Source organism: Puma concolor, chromosome B3 (assembly GCF_028749965.1).
Source record: "Puma concolor isolate L17-30 chromosome B3, mPumCon1.1.hap2, whole genome shotgun sequence".
NCBI lineage: Eukaryota > Metazoa > Chordata > Mammalia > Carnivora > Felidae > Puma > Puma concolor.
Window position 1 is genome coordinate 94,669,807 of NC_141672.1, and position 23,632 is coordinate 94,693,438.

The following is a 23,632-nucleotide window of genomic DNA, read 5'->3' on the forward strand; positions in this document are numbered from 1 at the left end:
GTATCCCAGAGGAGGAAGAGAGAGGGAAAGGTGCTGAAGGGGTACTTGAAGAAATAATAGCTGAGAACTTCCCTGAACTGGGGAAGGAAAAAGGCATTGAAATCCAAGAGGCACAGAGAACTCCCTTCAGACGTAACTTGAATCGATCTTCTGCACGACATATCATAGTGAAACTGGCAAAATACAAGGATAAAGAGAAAATTCTGAAAGCAGCAAGGGGTAAACGTGCCCTCACATATAAAGGGAGACCTATAAGACTCGTGACTGATCTCTCTTTTGAAACTTGGCAGGCCAGAAAGAATTGGCACGAGATTTTCAGTGTGCTAGACAGAAAAAATATGCAGCCGAGAATCCTTTATCCAGCAAGTCTGTCATTTAGAATAGAAGGAGAGATAAAGGTCTTCCCAAACAAACAAAAACTGAAGGAATTTGTCACCACTAAACCAGCCCTCCAAGAGATCCTAAGGGGGACCCTGTGAGACAAAGTACCAGAGACATCACTACAAGCATAAAACATACAGACATCACAATGACTCTAAACCCATATCTTTCTACAATAACACTGAATGTAAATGGATTAAATGCGCCAACCAAAAGACTTAGGGTATCAGAATGGATAAAAAAACAAGACCCATCTATTTGCTGTCTACAAGAGACTCATTTTAGACCTGAGGACACCTTTAGATTGAGAGTGAGGGGATGGAGATCTATTTATCATGCTACTGGAAGCCAAAAGAAAGCTGGAGTAGCCATCCTTATATCAGACAAACTAGACTTTAAATTAAAGGCTGTAACAAGAGATGAAGAAGGACATTATATAATAGTGACAGGGTCTATCCATCAGGAAGAGCTAACAATTATAAATGTCTATGCACCGAATACCGGAGCGCCCAAATATATAAAACAATTACTCATAAACATAAGCAACCTTATTGAGAAGAATGTGGTAATTGCAGGGGACTTTAACACCCCACTTACAGAAATGGATAGATCAACTAGACACACGGTCAATAAAGAAACAAGGGCCCTGAATGAGACATTGGATCAGATGGACTTGACAGATATATTTAGAACTCTGCATCCCAAAGCAACAGAATATACTTTCTTCTCGAGTGCACATGGAACATTCTCCAAGATAGATCATATACTGGGTCACAAAACAGCCCTTCATAAGTTTACAAGAATTGAAATCATACCATGCATACTTTCAGACCACAATGCTATGAAGCTTGAAATCAACCACAGAAAAAAGTCTGGAAAACCTCCAAAAGCATGGAGGTTAAAGAACACCCTACTAACGAATGAGTGGGTCAACCAGGCAATTAGAGAAGAAATTAAAAAATATATGGAAACAAACGAAAATGAAAATACAACAATCCAAACGCTTTGGGATGCAGCGAAGGCAGTCCTGAGAGGAAAATACATTGCAATCCAGGCCTATCTCAAGAAACAAGAAAAATCCCAAATACAAAATCTAACAGCACACCTAAAGGAAATAGAAGCAGAACAGCAAAGGCAGCCTAAACCCAGCAGAAGAAGAGAAATAATAAAGATCAGAGCAGAAATAAACAATATAGAATCTAAAAAAACTGTAGAGCAGATCAACGAAACCAAGACTTGGTTTTTTGAAAACATAAACAAAATTGACAAACCTCTAGCCAGGCTTCTCAAAAAGAAAAGGGAGATGACCCAAATAAATAAAATCATGAATGAAAATGGAATTATTACAACCAATCCCTCAGAGATACAAACAATTATCAGGGAATACTATGAAAAATTATATGCCAACAAATTGGACAACCTGGAAGAAATGGACAAATTCCTGAACACCCACACTCTTCCAAAACTCAATCAGGAGGAAATAGAAAGCTTGAACAGACCCATCACCAGCGAAGAAATTGAATCGGTTATCAAAAATCTCCCAACAAATAAGAGTCCAGGACCAGATGGCTTCCCAGGGGAGTTCTACCAGATGTTTAAAGCAGAGATAATACCTATCCTTCTCAAGCTATTCCAAGAAATAGAAAGGGAAGGAAAACTTCCAGACTCATTCTATGAAGCCAGTATTACTTTGATTCCCAAACCAGACAGAGACCCAGTAAAAAAAGAGAACTACAGGCCAATATCCCTGATGAATATGGATGCAAAAATTCTCAATAAGATACTAGCAAATCGAATTCAACGGCATATAAAAAGAATTATTCACCATGATCAAGTGGGATTCATTCCTGGGATGCAGGGCTGGTTCAACATTCGCAAATCAATCAACGTGATACATCACATTAACAAAAAAAAGGAAAAAAACCGTATGATCCTGTCAATCGATGCAGAAAAGGCCTTCGACAAAATCCAGCACCCTTTCTTAATAAAAACTCTTGAGAAAGTCGGGATAGAAGGAACATACTTAAAGATCATAAAAGCCATTTATGAAAAGCCCACAGCTAACATCATCCTCAACGGGGAAAAACTGAGAGCTTTTTCCCTGAGATCAGGAACACGACAGGGATGCCCACTCTCACCGCTGTTGTTTAACATAGTGCTGGAAGTTCTAGCAACAGCAATCAGACAACAAAAGGAAATCAAAGGCGTCAAAATTGGCAAAGATGAAGTCAAGCTTTCGCTTTTTGCAGATGACATGATATTATACATGGAATATCCGATAGACTCCACCAAAAGTCTGCTAGAACTGATCCATGAATTCAGCAAAGTTGCAGGATACAAAATCAATGTACAGAAATCAGTTGCATTCTTATACACTAACAATGAAGCAACAGAAAGACAAATAAAGAAACTGATCCCATTCACAATTGCACCAAGAAGCATAAAATACCTAGGAATAAATCTAACCAAAGATGTAAAGGATCTGTATGCTGAAAACTATAGAAAGCTTATGAAGGTAATTGAAGAAGATTTAAAGAAATGGAAAGACATTCCCTGCTCATGGATTGGAAGAAGAAATATTGTCAAAATGTCAATACTACCCAAAGCTATCTACACATTCAATGCAATCCCAATCAAAATTGCACCAGCATTCTTCTCGAAACTAGAACAAGCAATCCTAAAATTCATATGGAACCACAAAAGGCCCCGAATAGCCAAAGTAATTTTGAAGAAGAAGACCAAAGCAGGAGGCATCACAATCCCAGACTTTAGCCTCTACTACAAAGCTGTCATCATCAAGACAGCATGGTATTGGCAGAAAAACAGACACATAGACCAATGGAATAGAATAGAAACCCCAGAACTAGACCCACAAACGTATGGCCAACTCATCTTTGACAAAGCAGGAAAGAACATCCAATGGAAAAACGACAGTCTCTTTAACAAATGGTGCTGGGAGAACTGGACAGCAACATGCAGAAGGTTGAAACTAGACCACTTTCTCACACCATTCACAAAAATAAACTCAAAATGGATAAAGGACCTGAATGTGAGACAGGAAACCATCAAAACCTTAGAGGAGAAAGCAGGAAAAGACCTCTCTGACCTCAGCCGTAGCAATCTCTTACTCGACACATCCCCAAAGGCAAGGGAATTAAAAGCAAAAGTGAATTCCTGGGACCTTATGAAGATCAAAAGCTTCTGCACAGCAAAGGAAACAACCAACAAAACTAAAAGGCAACCAACGGAATGGGAAAAGATATTTGCAAATGACATATCGGACAAAGGGCTAGTATCCAAAATCTATAAAGAGCTCACCAAACTCCACACCCGAAAAGCAAATAACCCAGTGAAGACATGGGCAGAAAACATGAATAGACACTTCTCTAAAGAAGATATCCGGATGGCCAACAGGCACATGAAAAGATGTTCAGCGTCGCTCCTTATCAGGGAAATACAAATCAAAACCACACTCAGGTATCACCTCACGCCAGTCAGAGTGGCCAAAATGAACAAATCAGGAGACTATAGATGCTGGAGAGGATGTGGAGAAACGGGAACCCTCTTGCACTGTTGGTGGGAATGCAAATTGGTGCAGCCGCTCTGGAAAGCAGTGTGGAGGTGCCTCAGAAAATTAAAACTAGACCTACCCTATGACCCAGCAATAGCACTGCTAGGAATTTATCCAAGGGACACAGGAGTACTGATGCATAGGGGCACTTGTACCCCAATGTTCATAGCAGCACTCTCAACAATAGCCAAATTATGGAAAGAGCCTAAATGTCCATCAACTGATGAATGGATAAAGAAATTGTGGTTTATATACACAATGGAGTACTACGTGGCAATGAGAAAAAATGAAATATGGCCTTTTGTAGCAACGTGGATGGAACTGGAGAGTGTGATGCTAAGTGAAATAAGCCATACAGAGAAAGACAGATACCATATGGTTTCACTCTTATGTGGATCCTGAGAAACTTAAGAGAAATCCATGGGGGAGGGGAACAAAAAAAAAAAAAAAAAGAGGTTAGAGTGGGAGAGAGCCAAAGCATAAGAGACTGTTGAGAACTGAGAACAAACTAAGGGTTGATGGGGGGTGGGAGGGAGGAGAGGGTGGGTGATGGGTACTGAGGAGGGCACCTTTTGGGATGAGCACTGGGTGTTGTATGGAAACCAATTTGACAATAAATTTCATAAAAAAAAAAAAAAAAAAAGATCTACATGCTGAAAACAGAAAATATACTGAGGTAAATTAACAAACTCCTAAACAAATAGGGAAATATGCCTTGTTCATGACTTGGATGATTCAAGAAAGTTAAGATGACAATGATCCTAAAACTTTATCTACAGAATCTTGCATGGTCATGGCAGGAGTAAAAGGATTCTTTCCATAATATTAATTTTTTTAGATAATACTGGGTGGAAGTCAAATCAATATGTTTGCCTCTATAAGAGAACTATCATTAAAGACTAGAACAAATCTAATTTTATATGTCTATAAAATTGATTCAGTGTTAGATTACTGGTAGCTAAAATACCTAAAAATTATGCACTGTAAACTTAAGAGTAAAAGATGTATCTAAACTATATCAGGTGAAGATTTATGTTAGACAAAAATAAGTTTTTTCTTTTGTGAACTCATATATTTTTATAGGAGAAAAGGGATTTTTAATTGAGTAAAGATATAACACCTATTAAAACTATTGTAAATACAAATAAAATCCTATAGAAACACACGTGTATACTAGTCAAGGCAACCACACATGAACATATAGAATTTCATTTCCAACAAATAGAGAACATATATTTGTTATTAAGCCAGTAGGTACCATTTGTAATATTTTGCTATGTATTATTATGTAACAAGAACAGCTCAATAAATTCCAAACTCTAAGTGTGATATAAGCTGTAGTATTTTACTTAAAGCAAAAGGTAAACATTAATAACTAAGTATAAACACAAAAGACTTTGCCATTAAAAGGCACTATCTATGCAACATGCTGGATACGTTCTATATTTTTTTTAAGTTTATTTATTTACTTTGAGAGAGAGAGAGCATGCATGCTAGTGGGGGAGGGGAGAGAGAGAGGGAGGGAGAGAATACCAAGCAGGCTCCCTGCTGTCAGCACAGAACCCAATGTGGAACTCAAGCTCACAAACCCGTGAGATCATGATCTGAGCTGAAATCAAGAATCATAACCAACTGAGCCACCCAGGCACCCATATTCTGTATTTTGATTAACATGGTAATTCCATGTATACATATGTGTGTTCCATGGACTTACATTTCCAATTTGTATTCTCCCCTTACAACTATGATTCTTTCATTATTTCTTAGAAATTTTTGTTAGAATGTTAGGATTATAACTTTTATCTGCTCTGTTCCATTTTTAATTTTTTAATTATTTTTGTTTAGAATAATATTTCTTTTTTCTTTATATATATTATATATATACATATTATATATGCATATTATATATATATAATATATATATAAATATATATTATATATATAATATATATATATAAATTATATATATATATTATATATATATATATAATTTATTGTCAAATTGGTTCCCATACAACACCCTGTGCTCATCCCAACAGGTGCCCTCCTCAATGCCCATCACCCACTTTCCCCTCTTTCCCACCCCCACCAACCCTCAGTTTGTTCTCAGTATTTAAGAATCTCTTGTGGTTTGCCTCCTTCCCTCTCTGTAACTTATTTTCCCCCTCCCCTCCACCCTGGTCTTCTGTTAAGTTTCTCAGGATCCACATATGAGTGAAAACATATCGTATCTGTCTTTCTCTGCCTGACTTATTTGACTTAGCATAATACTCTCCAGTTCCATCCACGTTGCTACAAATGACCAGATTTAATTCTTTCTCATTGCCAAGTAGTATTCCATTGTATATATAAACCACATCTTCTTTATCCATTTGTCAGTTGATAGACATTTCCATAATTTGGCTATTGTTGAAAGTGCTGCTATAAACATTGGGGCACAAGTGCCCCTATGCATCAGCACTCCTGTATCCCTTGGGTAAATTCCTAGCAGTGCTACTGCTGGGTCATAGGGTAGATCTACTTCCAATTTTTCAAGGAACCTCCACACTGTTTTCCAGAGCAGCTGCACCAGTTTGCACTCCCACCAACAGTGCAAGAGGGTTCCCGTATCTCCACATCCTCTCCAGCATCTATATACTCCTGAATTGTTCATTTTAGTCACTCTTAACAGTGTGAGGTAGTATCTCAGTGTGGTTTTGATTTGTATTTCCCAGATGAGGAGCAACGTTGAGCATCTTTTCATGTGCCTGTTGGCCATCTGGATGTCTTCTTTAGAAAAGTGTCTATTCATGTCTTCTGCCCATTTCTTCACTGGATTATTTGTTTTTCAGGTGTGGAGTTTGGTGAACTCTTTATAGATTTTGGATACTAGCCCTTTGTCCGATATGTCATTTGCAAATATCTTTTCCCATTCTGTCGGTTGCCTTTTAGTTTTGTTGATTGTTTCCTTTGCAGTGCAGAAGCTTTTTATCTTCATGAGGTCCCAGTAGTTCATTTTTGCTTTTAATTCCCTTGCCTTTGGAGATGTGTCGAGTAAGAAATTGCTGCAGTTGAAGTCAGAGAGGTTTTTTCCTGCTTTCTTCTCTAGGGTTTTGATGGTTTCCTGTCTCACATTCAGGTCCTTTATCCATTTTGAGTTTGTTTTTGTGAATGGTGTAAGAAAGTGGTCTAGTTTCATCCTTCTGCATGTTGCTGTCCAGTTCTCCCAGCACCATTTGTTAAAGAGACTGTCTTTTTTCCATTGGATATTCTTTCCTGCTTTGTCAAAAATTAGTTGGCCATACTTTTGTGGGTCCAATTCTGGAGTCTCTATTCTATTCCATTGGTCTGTGTCTGTTTTTGTGCCAATACCATACTGTCTTGATAATTACAGCTTTGTAGTAGAGGCTAAAGTCTGGGATTGTGATGCCTCCCGCTTTGGTTTTCTTCTTCAATATTACTTTGGCTATTCAGAGTCTTTTGTGGTTCCATACAAATTTTAGGATTGCTTGTTCCAGCTTCGAGAAGAATGCTGGTGCGATTTTGATTGGGATTGCATTGAATGTGTAGATTGCTTTGGGTAGTATTGACATTTTAACAATATTTATTCTTCCAATCCATGAGCACGGAATGTTTTTCCATTTCTTTGTGTCGTCTTCAATTTCCTTCATGAGCTTTCTATAGTTTTCAGCATACAGATCTTTTACATCTTTGGTTAGGTTTACCCCTAGGTGTTTTATGCTTCTTGGTGCAATTGTGAATGGGATCAGTTTCTTTATTTGTCTTTTTGTTGCTTCATTATTAGTGTATAAGAATGCAACTGATTTCTGTACATAGATTTTATATCCTGCGACTTTGCTGAATTCATGGATCAGTTCTAGCAGACTTTTTGGTGGAGTCTATGGAGTTTTGCATGTAGAGTATCATGTCATCTGTAAAAAGTGACAGCCTGACTTCATCTTCACCAATTTTGATGCCTTTGATTTCATCTGTTCCAGTTTTTAATTGCTGGGTAAAAATTTTCATCTGTTTTTGTCAACTCTTTTCTAGTTAATTTTAAAAATCTGTATTAGTTTGCTAGTGCTGCCATAACAAAAATGCTAAAGACCAGAGGACTTAAACAACAGAAATGTATCACAGTTCTGGAGGCTGGATGTCCACGATCAGGGTGCAAGCAGGTCTGATTTCTCATGAGGTCTCTTCCCTTGGCTTACAGATGGCTAACTTCTTGTTGTGTCCTCACATGGCCTTTTCTCTGTGAATCCACATCCCTGGTGTCTCCCTACTCAAAGGACACCAGTCTTGTTGGATTAGAGCTCACTGAAATTATTTCATTTAACCTAATTACCTCTTTAAAGGTCCTATACTGAAATACAACCACATTCTGAGGTGTACTGGGGGTTAGGACTTCAATGTATGAATTTTGGGGGGACACAATATAGTAGAATAGGTTAGCAAGAAAGTTGTTCTGTTCTTCATCACATTTTTTTCTTATAGAATGTTGGTATGAATGCTGTGTCCATTCCCTTTTAATTTCTTATATTAGAATTCATTGTATTTATCTCTATAATTGGAAGGCTCTGGTCTGTGTGTGTTGATTGAAGGGGAGGGTGGTTTCTAAGTGCTGCTTTCTAGTCTTTACCTCTCAAAGGAGCCCTCCTTAAAATATATAACATTTTCTTTTTTTTAATGTTTTATTTATTTTTGAGAGAGAGAGGGAGATACGGAATCTGAAACAGGCTCCAGGTTCCGAGCTGTCAACACAGAGCCCAACATGGGGCTCGAACTCTGACCAGCAAGATCATGACCTAAGTCTGAAGACAGACATGGGGCTTGAACTCATGAAACATGAGATCATAACCTGAGCCAAAGTCAGACACTTAACTGACTGAGCCACCCAGGTACCCCAATAACATTTTCTTTCAGAAATGGTTTGGTTACTAAGAATTGGTGCAAAACAGTTTTAAAAAAATCTGCCAAAATTTGTATCAAAAGATTTATAAGAACAATTTAAAAATAGTCAATAGCTTCTGGTAGTCCATAAGAGTGAAGCAGTATTATAAAAAAAATATTGAGGAAGTCACTCCCGGAACATGAAATTATACCTTAGTTTTACACTCAGTTGCCTAAATCTCTAGCAAAATGCTCTAGGATAGATTTTAATTTCCTTCAGCCTTTCAGTCCTATCACTCCCACTTACACATATACCATGATTCAAAAAGAAACCTTTTTCTTGATTAATCATTGATTATATTTCCGCAAGGAACTAAGTTAGCTCTAGAATTTACCCAATACTATTTGCCATAAAAATGTCTACAATGTTCCAAAGCAGCCTAAAATATTTACTTTCTAAATATAAAATATATATAGCTTTATTTCTATGGAAATTCAATTTTCTATAACAATCCCATTGCCAATAAAATGATTTGGCTTCTAACGTTAATAACAGGTTTTGATATAGCAAAACTTTCAGAGAAAATAATCATTCTTTTTTAAAATATAGGCATTAATATGACATGTTTTGTAAAGCAAAGAACTACTAATTTTTTGACAAGATACTGTAATCTAAAAGTTTTAGGTATCAAAATAATGATCGATATGTAAATGATATACTCATACCTGACAGCCAAAGAAAAATATTATTTCCTAGATCTTCTTTAAATTCATCATTAAAAATATTACTGGATTCTGGAAATGCTTCCTGGAATGTTGCATAGATAGCTTGTGCCAAACAATCAGGATACACCTATCAAAAAGAGTCATATTAGAGTAATTTCATATTTTATATAGCCTATCTCAGCTACCAAAGAAATGATTATTAAGTTTGTGAAATATGTATGTCCCTTTTATCTTTTTTTAAAAAATTTAATTCTTTTAATTAAAAAAAATTTATTTATTTTGAGAGAGAGAGTGTGTACCCGGGGGGAAGGGCAGAAAGAGAGAATTCCAAGCAGGCTACACACTGTCAACACAGAGCATGACACAGGGCTTGAACCCATGAACCATGAGATCATGACCTGAGCTGAAATAAAAAGGCAGACTCTTAACTGACTGAGCCACCCAGGCACCCTATGTCCCTTTTTTCTTATAGCTTGCTTTTGGCCACTCCTCACTTCTTTGTACCTCTAACTGAGGGACATGAGCAAAGAAGAGTTGAAAATAAAGTCAATTTGGCTATTTGTTAGCATTTTAGAAAATTTAATTTGGATAAAGGATGAAGTTAACAATATAAGGTTTAATTATCATATTTTAAGATAAAGTTTGATGATTATTATTTCATTTAACCTTGGTATTGTTATCCTCTTTTAGAAAGTGACATGTGTAGATCATTATAATAAAATGTATATTTACATATTTTAAATTTTATTTTATTTTATTTTTTTAATGTTTACTTATTTTTGAGAGAGACAGAGCATGAGTTGGGGAGGGGAAGAGAGAGAGAGGGAGACATAGAATCCAAAGCAGGCTCCAGGCTCTGAGCTGTCCGCACAGAACCCGATGGAGGGCTTGAACCCAAGAAGTGCGAGATTATGACCTGAGCTGGAGCCAGATGCTTAACCAACTGAGACACCCAGATGCCCCCATATACATGTATTTTAAATTTGTCATCTTCTCTCTCCCCCATAAACTTCCATATCAATAACAGAATCCTAACAAGATGTGGTTTTAGAACATAGATGTTAATAGGATGAACAAAGTGGTTACTGCTTCTCTGAGCAAGCACGCAATCTTACCACCCAGGTGCCCCTATTTATGTATTTTTTAATTAAAATATGATTTATATATAACACAGTGTAAGTTTAAGGTATACAGCATGTTGATTTGATACGCTTATAAACTGCAATATGATCACCACCATAATATTAGTTAATACCTACATCATGTCACATAATTACCATTTTGTGTGTGTGTGTGTGTGTGTGTGTGTGTGTGTGTGTGTGTGTGTGGCTAGAATAACAAACTTTTTTTAAATAACTGAAATCTGTTTAGGTGAGTTAATACGTTGTAATAACTATATATTGTTTACACAGTAAAACTATGATCAGATATCAACAAATATATGGTACTGTATTATTCTATTAGACTTAAAACCCCTAAACTACTAAATTTCTCTTAGGAAGTGACTAAACATAAAAGTTACTATAGTTTTATATTTAAAAATTAAAATATTTTAATTTATTATTCTTGTATTCAGCAGTCAAATAAGTATTTAAAATCACATTTAGCCCTTAATATTAAATGTAAACTTTTGGAATCTAAGTGTCCCTTGGAGGTCACTGTCTTAATCTCTGGAACATAGGAATGTTAATTTATTCAACAAAAGGGCTTTGCAGATTTCATGAAGCTAAAGATCTTAAGTGGGGAGATCATACTGGATTATCCAGTGTGCCTTAAGTGTAATCACAAGTGTCCTTATAAGAGGGAGGCTCTGGAAATTTTACTATAAAAGAGAAGAAGGCAACGTGATGGCAGAAACAGAAGTTAGAGTGATGCGACCAGAAGCCAAAGATTGCTGGCAGCCAGCAGAAGCTAGAAGAGACAAGGAATGGATTCTCCTCTGGGGCCTCTGAAAGAAATTGGCCTTGTTGATACCTCAATTTTAGCCCTATGAGATTCGGTTTGGACTTCTGGACTCTACAAGTCTCAGACAAGGAATTTCTGTTGTTTGAAAAGTCACTAAATTTTTGATAATTTGTTAGAGTAACAATAGGCAACTAACACAGTTACCTAATCCAGGAGTGCTGAAACTTTCTGGTAAATGATGATACTCTTTGAAGAATTCCATGATTTTTGTTTGGTGGTTGGGGGGAATGCTTTAATATATTGGTATGTTTAATTTTATTGAGTGAATAATGAACATTTTTTTTTACTATCAGAAATAATCACATGTTATATTTTGGTATAAGAAGTAATACTGACTATTAAAATTAAAAGGTTGAACAAGGTGAACTAAAAGTTTTATGTGAATATCTCATCTTCATGAGATTAAGGATCAAACGTCAAATTGTGTTGGGAAAATTTCTGAAGGTCTATCATTGTATAACCCTGGAAGAAAGAGAAGTAAAGCCACATTAAATATGTTTAGATTAAGCTAATTTGTACTGAATAGTGGAATATGAAGATGACTTTTTGATTCCTAAATATTAATAAATTTCTCTCTGTTAGGTAAAATAAATCAGATGAGCAAGCAGTAACAAAACCCTAACTTATCTGAGTGAGTTAAAAATAATGGAAATTGGTCAATAAGAGCTGAGGCTTTACTTCTACTTAAACAGCTCTGGAGGAGATAGATGTATAGGGAGGTGGCCTCAAGCATAGAAACAGAAAGGGAGCATTAAAAGAAGATCAAATCCAGGTCAAGGGGTCAAATCACCAAGATGTACATCTTGTTTGTTCTCAAATGAGGCTTTGAATTTTGAATAAAAACTTCTAATTTCTCCTTGGAAAAAGCTACTGAAAATAGGGACCCAGAAAAAAATCAAGTCATGATTTGAGAAAGGTTATAAATATAGGATCTGTCAGAAGGCATATCAACCCCAGGGGAGAACATTTGGACCAAAATTGTAGGTCTAGACATTGGAGAATGGGGGATATGCAATGGTGCCACTACTATCTTTGTCCATATTAAATAGGCCGGTTATCCTTTTCTCAAAAGCATGGTGTTAAAGCAGGCTTGATTTCATCAAACCATGTTACGTAGGCTAGGCTCACTCACCACAAAAGATAGACTAAGTGGAAAATTATGGATAGGAGAAAGAGCTGTTTTTGTCATTTCTAGGCAATTTACCAAGAATCCTAACCATTAACTAACGTTTACATGCAAATAAGAACAAAATATTTTAGTATTAGGAGAGAAAAATCCTAGTCCATCTTTCAGAACACCATTGTTCCACAAAACAACAATTTATGAATCACGGTTCTAATCAACCTCTTTCAGCTGTGGAAGTGAGAGACTAAATGTTTTGTCAAGATCATCCAGGTAATTAGTAGCAGATTCTGGACATGAAGCCAAGTCTCCCTATTCCCAGTGCGCTACTGGTTTCCTTTTATGACACTACGTGTATATGACTGTGAGTAAGTAAGATAGGTCAAGATTGAACATAAATATTTGGCAGTTTAAGTTTGTTTATACTTTCATTGTGAAAGACATTTTACTGTTTTTAAGTTTGCTTTACCCAGAAAAACAGTTATCAACTCAAAATATGAATGTATTTCTGATTTACAGATGTCAACACAAAAGTATTTGAATGTGGCTTCTGCTTTGAAATGCTAGATGTTTAAATTTAAAAATATCAGGCGTGCCTGGATGGCTCAGTCAGTTAAGAGTCTGACGTCGGCTCCAGGTCATGATCTCACAGTTCGTGAGTTCGAGCCCAGCATCAGGCTCTGTGCTGACAGAGCTTGGAGCCCGGAGCCTGTTTTGGATTCTCTGTCTCCCTCTCTCTCTGCCGGTCCCCAGCTCACACTCTGTCTCTGTCTTTCTCTCAAAAATAAACATTTAAAAATTAAAAAAAAATAAATTTAAAAATATCTAATGAAATTCCTACACATTTTCAATTCACATTAAAAGAACACAAAGGACACAAAGCCTTTTAATCAATCCTTTTCAATAGTTATTATAATGACAGAAAAGTAAAACAAAAACTTCATAACTATGTCCATTTTTGTTTACTTTAACGAGTGCTTAACCCTTACACATAACATAAACTTCTCAAGTCCTCTTAAACAGATCAAAAGATATATTATAAGGGAAAAGAAAAATGATTAATTTTATAGATACACAGAAAAAAATAAAAAATATATATAGGATAAGTCAACAGTTTTCACATTATCAATATGCAAACAAAATACCTGTACCACACTAAGGAGATTCTGTAAGACTTTTAGGCGAGGGAATACAATATTCTGAGGGGGAAGCATAACTTTTCATATTTGACCATTACTTACTCTACTTCAGGCAATTTCCTTTCAAAGTAACAAAACAACTTCTAATAAATGTTTGAATAAAATAACTATTTTTTTATTTCATTTGCTCTAAAAATGCTTAGCATAACCAGTTAATTTCTATGTTTACCTGAAGGAATGTATCCTTTCGACTTGCAGGGATGCTCATGAAAAGCATCACATAACTTTCTGAAATTCTATCAAACAAGGAATCTTGATTTTCTCTGTCAGGCTTAAAAAATAAAAAATGTATGGAATTAAAAGTAATAATACTATAATTAAAAATTGGATTTGTATGCATAATATCAGTAATTTTATTTATTCTTAAGAGGCAGATCAGTTGCTATAGTGGAATAAGCATGGGTTTGGTATCATGCGAACCTGAATTTGAATACTGGCTCTGTTATTCATTAGCTGCCTTCCCTGGGCTAATTAGTCCTAGTTTCCTCATCTACCAAATGTATCTGACAATACATATCTTAAAGTAGCATAGTAAAATAAAGACAAGGATCATGTTTTGTTTGACTTTGTTTTCCAAGCCCTCAGCACAGTGCCTGGCACACAGAGAGCACACAAACATTTGACAGGTTAATAAAGGTTCCTGCATTAAAGCTGGCATGCAGAGGCAATCAATGAGGTTTTTTTTTTTTTTTTTTTCATAAAAGATAACAGTTCATCTATTCAAATATTTTATTTTATTTGTGAGACTATCACTGTAGAAAATCTCACATTTTCTTTTTTATTTATATATTTATTTATTTATTTATTTATTTATTTATTTATTTATTTATTTATTTTTTATATATAAAATTTATTGTCAAATTGGTTTCCATACAACACCCAGTGCTCATCCCAAAAGGTGCCCTCCTCAGTACCCATCACCCACCCTCTCCTCCCTCCCACCCCCCATCAACCCTTAGTTTGTTCTCAGTTCTCAACAGTCTCTTATGCTTTGGCTCTCTCCCACTCTAACCTTTTTTTTTTTTTTTTTTTGTTCCCCTCCCCCATGGGTTTTTCTTAAGTTTCTCAGGATCCACATAAGAGTGAAACCATATGGTATCTGTCTTTCTCTGTATGGCTTATTTCACTTAGCATCACACTCTCCAGTTCCATCCACGTTGCTACAAAAGGCCATATTTCATTTTTTCTCATTGCCACGTAGTACTCCATTGTGTATATAAACCACAATTTCTTTATCCATTCATCAGTTGATGGACATTTAGGCTCTTTCCATAATTTGTTGAGAGTGCTGCTATGAACATTGGGGTACAAGTGCCCCTATGCATCAGTACTCCTGTGTCCCTTGGATAAATTCCTAGCAGTGCTATTGCTGGGTCATAGGGTAGGTCTATTTTTAATTTTCTGAGGCACCTCCACACTGCTTTCCAGAGCGGCTGCACCAATTTGCATTCCCACCAACAGTGCAAGAGGGTTCCCGTTTCTCCACATCCTCTCCAGCATCTATAGTCTCCTGATTTGTTCATTTTGGCCACTCTGACTGGCGTGAGGTGATACCTGAGTGTGGTTTTGATTTGTATTTCCCTGATAAGGAGCGACGCTGAACATCTTTTCATGTGCCTGTTGGCCATCCGGATGTCTTCTTTAGAGAAGTGTCTATTCATGTTTTCTGCCCATTTCTTCACTGGGTTATTTGCTTTTCGGGTGTGGAGTTTGGTGAGCTCTTTATAGATTTTGGATACTAGCCCTTTGTCCGATATGTCATTTGCAAATATCTTTTCCCATTCCGTTGGTTGCCTTTTAGTTTTGTTGGTTGTTTCCTTTGCTGTGCAGAAGCTTTTGATCTTCATAAGGTCCCAGGAATTCACTTTTGCTTTTAATTCCCTTGCCTTTGGGGATGTGTCGAGTAAGAGATTGCTACGGCTGAGGTCAGAGAGGTCTTTTCCTGCTTTCTCCTCTAAGGTTTTGATGGTTTCCTGTCTCACATTCAGGTCCTTTATCCATTTTGAGTTTATTTTTGTGAATGGTGTGAGAAAGTGGTCTAGTTTCAACCTTCTGCATGTTGCTGTCCAGTTCTCCCAGCACCATTTGTTAAAGAGACTGTCTTTTTTCCATTGGATGTTCTTTCCTGCTTTGTCAAAGATGAGTTGGCCATACGTTTGTGGGTCTAGTTCTGGGGTTTCTATTCTATTCCATTGGTCTATGTGTCTGTTTTTCTGCCAATACCATGCTGTCTTGATGATGACAGCTTTGTAGTAGAGGCTAAAGTCTGGGATTGTGATGCCTCCTGCTTTGGTCTTCTTCTTCAAAATTACTTTGGCTATTCGGGGCCTTTTGTGGTTCCATATGAATTTTAGGATTGCTTGTTCTAGTTTCGAGAAGAATGCTGGTGCAATTTTGATTGGGATTGCATTGAATGTGTAGATAGCTTTGGGTAGTATTGACATTTTGACAATATTTCTTCTTCCAATCCATGAGCAGGGAATGTCTTTCCATTTCTTTAAATCTTCTTCAATTACCTTCATAAGCTTTCTATAGTTTTCAGCATACAGATCCTTTACATCTTTGGTTACATTTATTCCTAGGTATTTTATGCTTCTTGGTGCAATTGTGAATGGGATCAGCTTCTTTATTTGTCTTTCTGTTGCTTCATTGTTAGTGTATAAGAATGCAACTGATTTCTGTACATTGATTTTGTATCCTGCAACTTTGCTGAATTCATGGATCAGTTCTAGCAGACTTTTGGTGGAGTCTATCGGATTTTCCACGTATAATATCATCTGCAAAAAGCGAAAGCTTGACTTCATCTTTGCCAATTTTGATGCCTTTGATTTCCTTTTGCTGTCTGATTGCTGATGCTAGAACTTCCAGCACTATGTTAAACAACAGCGGTGAGAGTGGGCATCCCTGTCGTGTTCCTGATCTCAGGGAAAAAGCTCTCAGTTTTTCCCCGTTGAGGATGATGTTAGCTGTGGGCTTTTCATAAATGGCTTTTATGATCTTTAAGTATGTTCCTTCTATCCCGACTTTCTCAAGGGTTTTTATTAAGAAAGGGTGCTGGATTTTGTCAAAGGCCTTTTCTGCATCGATTGACAGGATCATATGGTTTTTCTCTTTTTTTTTGTTAATGTGATGTATCACGTTGATTGATTTGCGAATGTTGAACCAGCCCTGCATCCCAGGAATGAATCCCACTTGATCATGGTGAATAATTCTTTTTATATGCCGTTGAATTCGATTTGCTAGTATCTATTGAGAATTTTTGCATCCATGTTCATCAGGGATATTGGCCTGTAGTTCTCTTCTTTTACTGGGTCTCTGTCTGGTTTAGGAATCAAAGTAATACTGGCTTCATAGAATGACTCTGGAAGTTTTCCTTCCCTTTCTATTTCTTGGAATAGCTTGAGAAGGATAGGTATTATCTCTGCTTTAAACGTCTGGTAGAACTCCCCTGGGAAGCCATCTGGTCCTGGACTCTTATTTGTTGGGAGATTTTTGATGAGTGATTCAATTTCTTCGCTGGTTATGGGTCTGTTCAAGCTTTCTATTTCCTCCTGATTGAGTTTTGGAAGTGTGTGGGTGTTCAGGAATTTGTCCATTTCTTCCAGGTTGTCCAATTTGTTGGCATATAATTTTTCATAGTATTCCCTGATAATTGTTTGTATCTCTGAGGGATTGGTTGTAATAATTCCATTTTCATTCATGATTTTATCTATTTGGGTCATCTCCCTTTTCTTTTTGAGAAGCCTGGCTAGAGGTTTATCAATTTTGTTTATTTTTTCAAAAAACCAACTCTTGGTTTCGTTGATCTGCTCTACAGTTTTTTTAGATTCTATATTGTTTATTTCTGCTCTGATCTTTATTATTTCTCTTCTTCTGCTGGGTTTAGGCTGCCTTTGCTGTTCTGCTTCTATTTCCTTTAGGTGTGCTGTTAGATTTTGTATTTGGGATTTTTCTTGTTTCTTGAGATAGGCCTGGATTGCAATGTATTTTCCTCTCAGGACTGCCTTTGCTGCGTCCCAAAGCATTTGGATTGTTGTATTTTCATTTTCGTTTGTTTCCATATATTTTTTAATTTCTTCTCTAATTGCCTGGTTGACCCACTCATTCGTTAGTAGTGTGTTCTTTAACCTCCATGCTTTTGGAGGTTTTCCAGACGTTTTTCTGTGGTTGATTTCAAGCTTCATAGCATTGTGGTCTGAAAGTATGCATGGTATGATTTCAATTCTTGTAAACTTATGAAGGGCTGTTTTGTGACCCAGTATATGATCTATCTTGGAGAATGTTCCATGTGCACTCGAGAAGAAAGTATATTCTGTTGCTTTGGGATGCAGAGTTCTAAATATATCTGTCAAGTCCATCTGATCCAATGTCTCATTCAGGGCCCTTGTTTCTTTATTGACCGTGTGTCTAGATGATCTATCCATTTCTGTAAGTGGGGTGTTAAAGTCCCCTGCAATTACCACATTCTTCTCAATAAGGTTGCTTATGTTTATGAGTAATTGTTTTATATATTTGGGCGCTCCGGTATTCGGCGCATAGACATTTATAATTGTTAGCTCTTCCTGATGGATAGACCCTGTCACTATTATATAACGTCCTTCTTCATCTCTTGTTACAGCCTTTAATTTAAAGTCTAGTTTGTCTGATATAAGTATGGCTACTCCAGCTTTCTTTTGGCTTCCACATATTAAAGTTTTAACTCCTATGAAACAACTCTAGATTTTTTTTTAAAGTTTATTTATTTATTGAGAGAGAACACACACACACACACACACACACACACACACATACACACACGGGCAAGCAGGGGAGGGACAGAGAGAGAGAGAGAGGGAGAGAGAGAATCCCATGCAGGCTCTTGGCTGCCAGTGTAGAGCCGGATGCAGGCCTCAAACTCAAAAACCATGAGATCATGACCTGAGCCGAAGTCAGATGCTTAACCAACTGAATCATCCAGGTGCTCCAGAAAGAACTCTAGATTTTAAACAGGATTTCTAACATGTGAAGAATACTAAAAACCCAATTTCTGTGAAAGGATCCAAAAAACACTTTTTTGTACCACTGCTATCTCTACTAAAAAATTCACTGTACTACAAATCAACTTAAAAAAAGAAGTTTAAAAAATAACATCATACCTTAAATTTATGCAGAAACCACCACCAAAATGAATCATGTAAAAGAGCAATAGAAGCTTCTGAGAGAAAATGGGTCTTCCAGATTTTAAAAACTTTTTCCTGTGGAACAAAAGACACATGGAGATCAAATTAAAATACATTATAAAACATGTTAATGTAAATAGGCTATATATAGAGTATGTATTCAATGGTTATAGACTAGCACTGTTCAATAGAAATTTAGTTGAGCCATGTAGATAATATTAAATTTTCTAGTAGCCAATTTAAAATGTAAAAAGTGAAATTAATTTTGATGACATATTTTATTTAATAAAATATATTTAAAATATTATCATTTCAACATATAATTGTAAAAAATTCTTTTTTTAATGTTTATTTTTGAGAGAGAGAGAGAGTGTGTGTGTGTGAGTGTGTGAGGGGCAGAGAAAGAATCAGAAGCAGGTTCCAGGCTCTAAGCTGTCAGCACAGAGCCCGATACAGGGCTCAAACTCATGAACTGTGAGATCATGACCTGAGCGGAAGTCGGACGCTTAAACGACTGAGCCACCCAGGTGCTCCTGTTGTAAAAAATTCTTAATGAAATATTTTACATTCTTTTGTGGGAGCAGGTGTTTTAAATACTGTATATATTTTATATTTATAGCACATCTCAATTTGAACAATTCATTTTTATCATAAATACTAGGTCAGTATTTAGACTTCATAAAATACAGAGTTGTGATTTTGCTCCAACCACAATTGAGAGCTTTCAATAACTGAATCAGCTATTACTTTTAAAATTCATATACAAGTTAATTAAAAGAAATGAAATAAAAAATTCATCTCAGTCACACTAACCACATTTCATATGCTCAACAATCAGATTTGCATAGTAGTTATTGAAATGAGATTGTAGGCTAGACTAAGAACAGCAAAAATTCCACAATACATGATACAATTTCCTTTTTATACTAAAGACAGATACCAACAATATTGGAATTCTATCCCAACAAGCCCCATTGTAAGTCTAGACCCTATCTAAATAGAGTGTACTCTTTAGGCAATTGATAAAAATTGTCACAAAAAGTTAAATCTATTTATGTTGACCAGAAATCTTGCTTTAAATAGGCACATTCAATAGATGATTTTATCTTATTGATTTACTAAAAGTTTTAAAATGCCAGATTCATTACAGTTCAAGACTCACTTTAATGAAATCTATAGGTATGAATTACTGTTCCTCAAGTACAAGTCTACAAAAGGATATCATGCTTACTTTTATGACAAAAAAATTCCTTGTCATGATTCTGTGGGGGCGCTTCTCTTTCATAGGACACTAATTATAGTATGGAGTCCATTCGTAACAGCTTCAATTTAGTACTTAGTACTTAACAGCTTAGATTTAGTACTTCTTAATTATAAGGAAATATGTAAAGTACATAAAGAAAAAAAGTAGAAAATTGAAATACAGGGAAAAGCTGAATAGTTTTGTTTAAATTATTTGCAAATTTCAAGCAAAGATTCTTTTCAGTGTACAGTTAAGTGCATGATTGCTTCTATTCTGTTTTGGCTATGTCTAGTATCACTAACTTCCTTTTTCAGTAAAATTTCAAATTCTTTAAAGTTTATCAATATTTAGTCAAAACAATCAAAAATTGGAAATTGCCCCAAAACCCCAAGCACAGCTGAAAAAGTTAAAAGGTTCTCTCTTCTCCTCTCACCACTCTGTGATACTTTTTTTTTTTTTTTGATTTAAGTAAATGTAAACATATCTTAAAACCTAGATTATCTAACTTGGAACTTTATTTTTTTCCTAACATTGAGTCTAGGTTAGACAAAATGACTTCTAATTTTCTTTTGAATTTCTATTCATGTATATCATTATGCCTGTGGCTCAGCTTTCTACTCTTATTCAGAATATAGGTCATTTTTCACTCACTTTAATTCAATAAAGTGTTTAGTAAGCATCACCTGTAACCATGGTTCTGTTCTGGGAGGTAGAGGGAATAATGTACACTTTCTCTCATCAAGGAGCTAAATTAATGACTGTATGTAAAGGAACATGTTTGGATGGGGTTAGGTGAATTCGTTAATTCCATGGATTCCCATACTTCCATGCGTGTAACAGAAGCCCTATAACCTCCTCTTTGCAAGTTTCAGATCCATAAGTTCAATCCCTTGGTCTGTTATCATAAGTATTTCTATGAAATAATCTTCTCTGATTATTTTTATTTTCCTACACTTACTCTCTTTACTATAACCTCATAATTTATTTTAATGCTATTGCATTGTACATGCTATAGTAAACCAATTTAAATTCTTTTTTGAAATCAGCTAGGGATATTACCAAATAAAACACTGGGTATCTATGCCAAGATATACCCAGATGCTTGTCATACTCCATCCACCCTCTACCCATATCTACTTCCACTCTTCACTTTACTATTTCTTTCAAAAATGCAAGCATCCTCCTAATTAACCATATTAAAAATTCCTCATAGCTGCACTTTTATGTCTTGTTTATGTGATTATCTTCTGATTTGTGTTAGATGTACTGGATCCATATTTTTTTTAATTTTTTTTTAACGTTTATTTATTTTTGAGACAGAGAGAGACAGAGCATGAACGGGGGAGGGACAGAGAGAGAGGGAGACACAGAATCTGAAACAGGCTCCAGGCTCTGAGCAGTCAGCACAGAGCCCGACGCGGGGCTCGAACTCACGGACCGCGAGATCGTGACCTGAGCCGAAGTCGGACACTCAACCGACTGAGCCACCCAGGTGCCCCATGGATCCATATTTAGAATATAGTAGTACCATCTTAGAACATGGAATTTTATTGTTAGAAAAAATATTACAGATTATCTAGAACAACATTCATAAACTGATTTGAATCACAATTTTTTTATAACAATAAAATATTTTTCCTGAGGAAAGTGTGGAAAATATAGTCAGAGAAAAGAAATAAATATGCTCATGATCCAGGCATAACTATAATTAGCACCTATAGTATTTCTCTAAAAAAATGGGATCAGGTGATTGTATAAAGAGGTCACACTAAGCCTTCACTGTCACCAAAATCCCACAAAATGTAAAAGAGAATTGAAAAACATTTGTATTAGCATGGAAAATAAGAGAGAGTGTCATTACTGAATCTAGATATAGTTGTTAATAGAGGTGCTCTGTAGTTGCCTGAGGGTAAGCAGAAGATCCAAACCAGGTCAATCAGACTCTCTTTTTTTTTTTTTTTTTTTTTCAACGTTTTTTATTTATTTTTGGGACAGAGAGAGACAGAGCGTGAACGGGGGAGGGGCAGAGAGAGAGGGAGACACAGAATCAGAAACAGGCTCCAGGCTCCGAGCCATCAGCCCAGAGCCCGATGCGGGGCTCGAACTCACGGACGGCGAGATCGTGACCTGGCTGAAGTCAGCGCTTAACCGACTGCGCCACCCAGGCGCCCCCAGACTCTACTTCTTGTAACACTGCAACCATTAGGAGGGGCTTAATTGTTGATTATGTTCCTTCTGATGGACTATTGTAGGAGAGGAAACAAACAGGGATTTTGGGTTGAGAAACAAAGAGGCACAGGAAAGCTGGAGGTGAAAGATGGGGAAGAGGGCCTACCAGGAGCCAACTTCATCTCAGAGAACTGTCTGAAAGGAATCTGCTTGGGGGTAAGGGAGCGTTGTTTAAGCCTTCAGGAAATGGAAACCTTGTTAGGTGACCACCTAATATTTAAGTGGGAAATCAGTATTAGTAACCACACAACTCTCATCCCACCTTTGGCAACCAATGGGCAATGATCTAGTTACCTTCCTATGTTTACAGTTTTTCAACTGGCCACCCTGTGGAGATACTACTCAAAAATTCCCCAGACACTTGGAGGCACAAAAGATGGGATTGTGGGGAAGGGCTCCCATAAGTTATTTTGGGGTCAAAATAAGCAGACTAAAATATCTTGAGCTGATAAAGCAGGAGAGGGAGGGGAAAACACTTGTTACAGTCACATGCCAAGGCAATGCACAGTAGCAACCTCAGACTCCTGAGGCAGTAACACAGAGTCCAATACATTTTTTTCTAGTGATCAGGGTATTAAATATCACTGGTCTTTTCCTGACAGACTTAATGCCTTCAAAATTCAATCATGCTTATGCTTAATACCTAATTTGTCATAGCTTTAAATAAAGGCCTGATTCATTAAATCATATTCTCAAAATGTATCATATAATAACAAGGTTTACGTACATCAAACTTCTGGGTTTTTAAAATAAAAAGATAAATTTGTTCAGCATCCAAATGTCTGGGTAGTTGAGTAAGCTCATTTGTTTTGAATCCTGAGAAGCTGCAATCCTAGAAAGAGGGAAGTATCACAGAACACTAATTACTTCACCCTTTTCAGTATAGTAGTCTCACAGGACTACAGAAGACAGATAAATATTTAACTATAATTCATTAACATAATTATTTCACTTTCTCCTATTAAAATAAGTGAAAAATATTTATCCTACCTTAAAAAAATCTTCATATTTTCTGATTCCATTAAATTAAGAGCCCTGGCATATTCATATGCCAAATACAAAAGCAAAACAAAATCATATTTCAGAACCAACTTTGATCAAGAATTTTAGCTAAACTACCGATAAAGAAAGGCAGGAGAAAGCTTCTATACCTGTACCCACCTC

General features: G+C 36.3%; 1 protein-coding gene across 5 annotated transcripts in view; it reads right to left on the reverse strand.

Moving 5' to 3' along the window:
• FAM227B (family with sequence similarity 227 member B) overlaps nt 1–23,632 on the reverse strand; it is a 206,083-nt gene that overhangs the window by 159,663 nt on the left and 22,788 nt on the right. For 3 of the 5 annotated variants that reach the window (XM_086710650.1, XM_086710649.1, XM_086710653.1), the window contains exons 7-10: nt 23,196–23,300; nt 18,973–19,071; nt 14,007–14,108; nt 9,551–9,677 (exon numbers count right to left, since the gene is read on the reverse strand). In XM_086710650.1, coding sequence (XP_086566776.1) covers nt 9,551–9,677; nt 14,007–14,108; nt 18,973–19,071; nt 23,196–23,300 — 433 coding nt within the window. The remainder of the gene's footprint in view (nt 1–9,550; nt 9,678–14,006; nt 14,109–18,972; nt 19,072–23,195; nt 23,301–23,632) is intronic. The other 2 variants (XM_086710652.1, XM_086710651.1) reach the window with 1 other exon arrangement.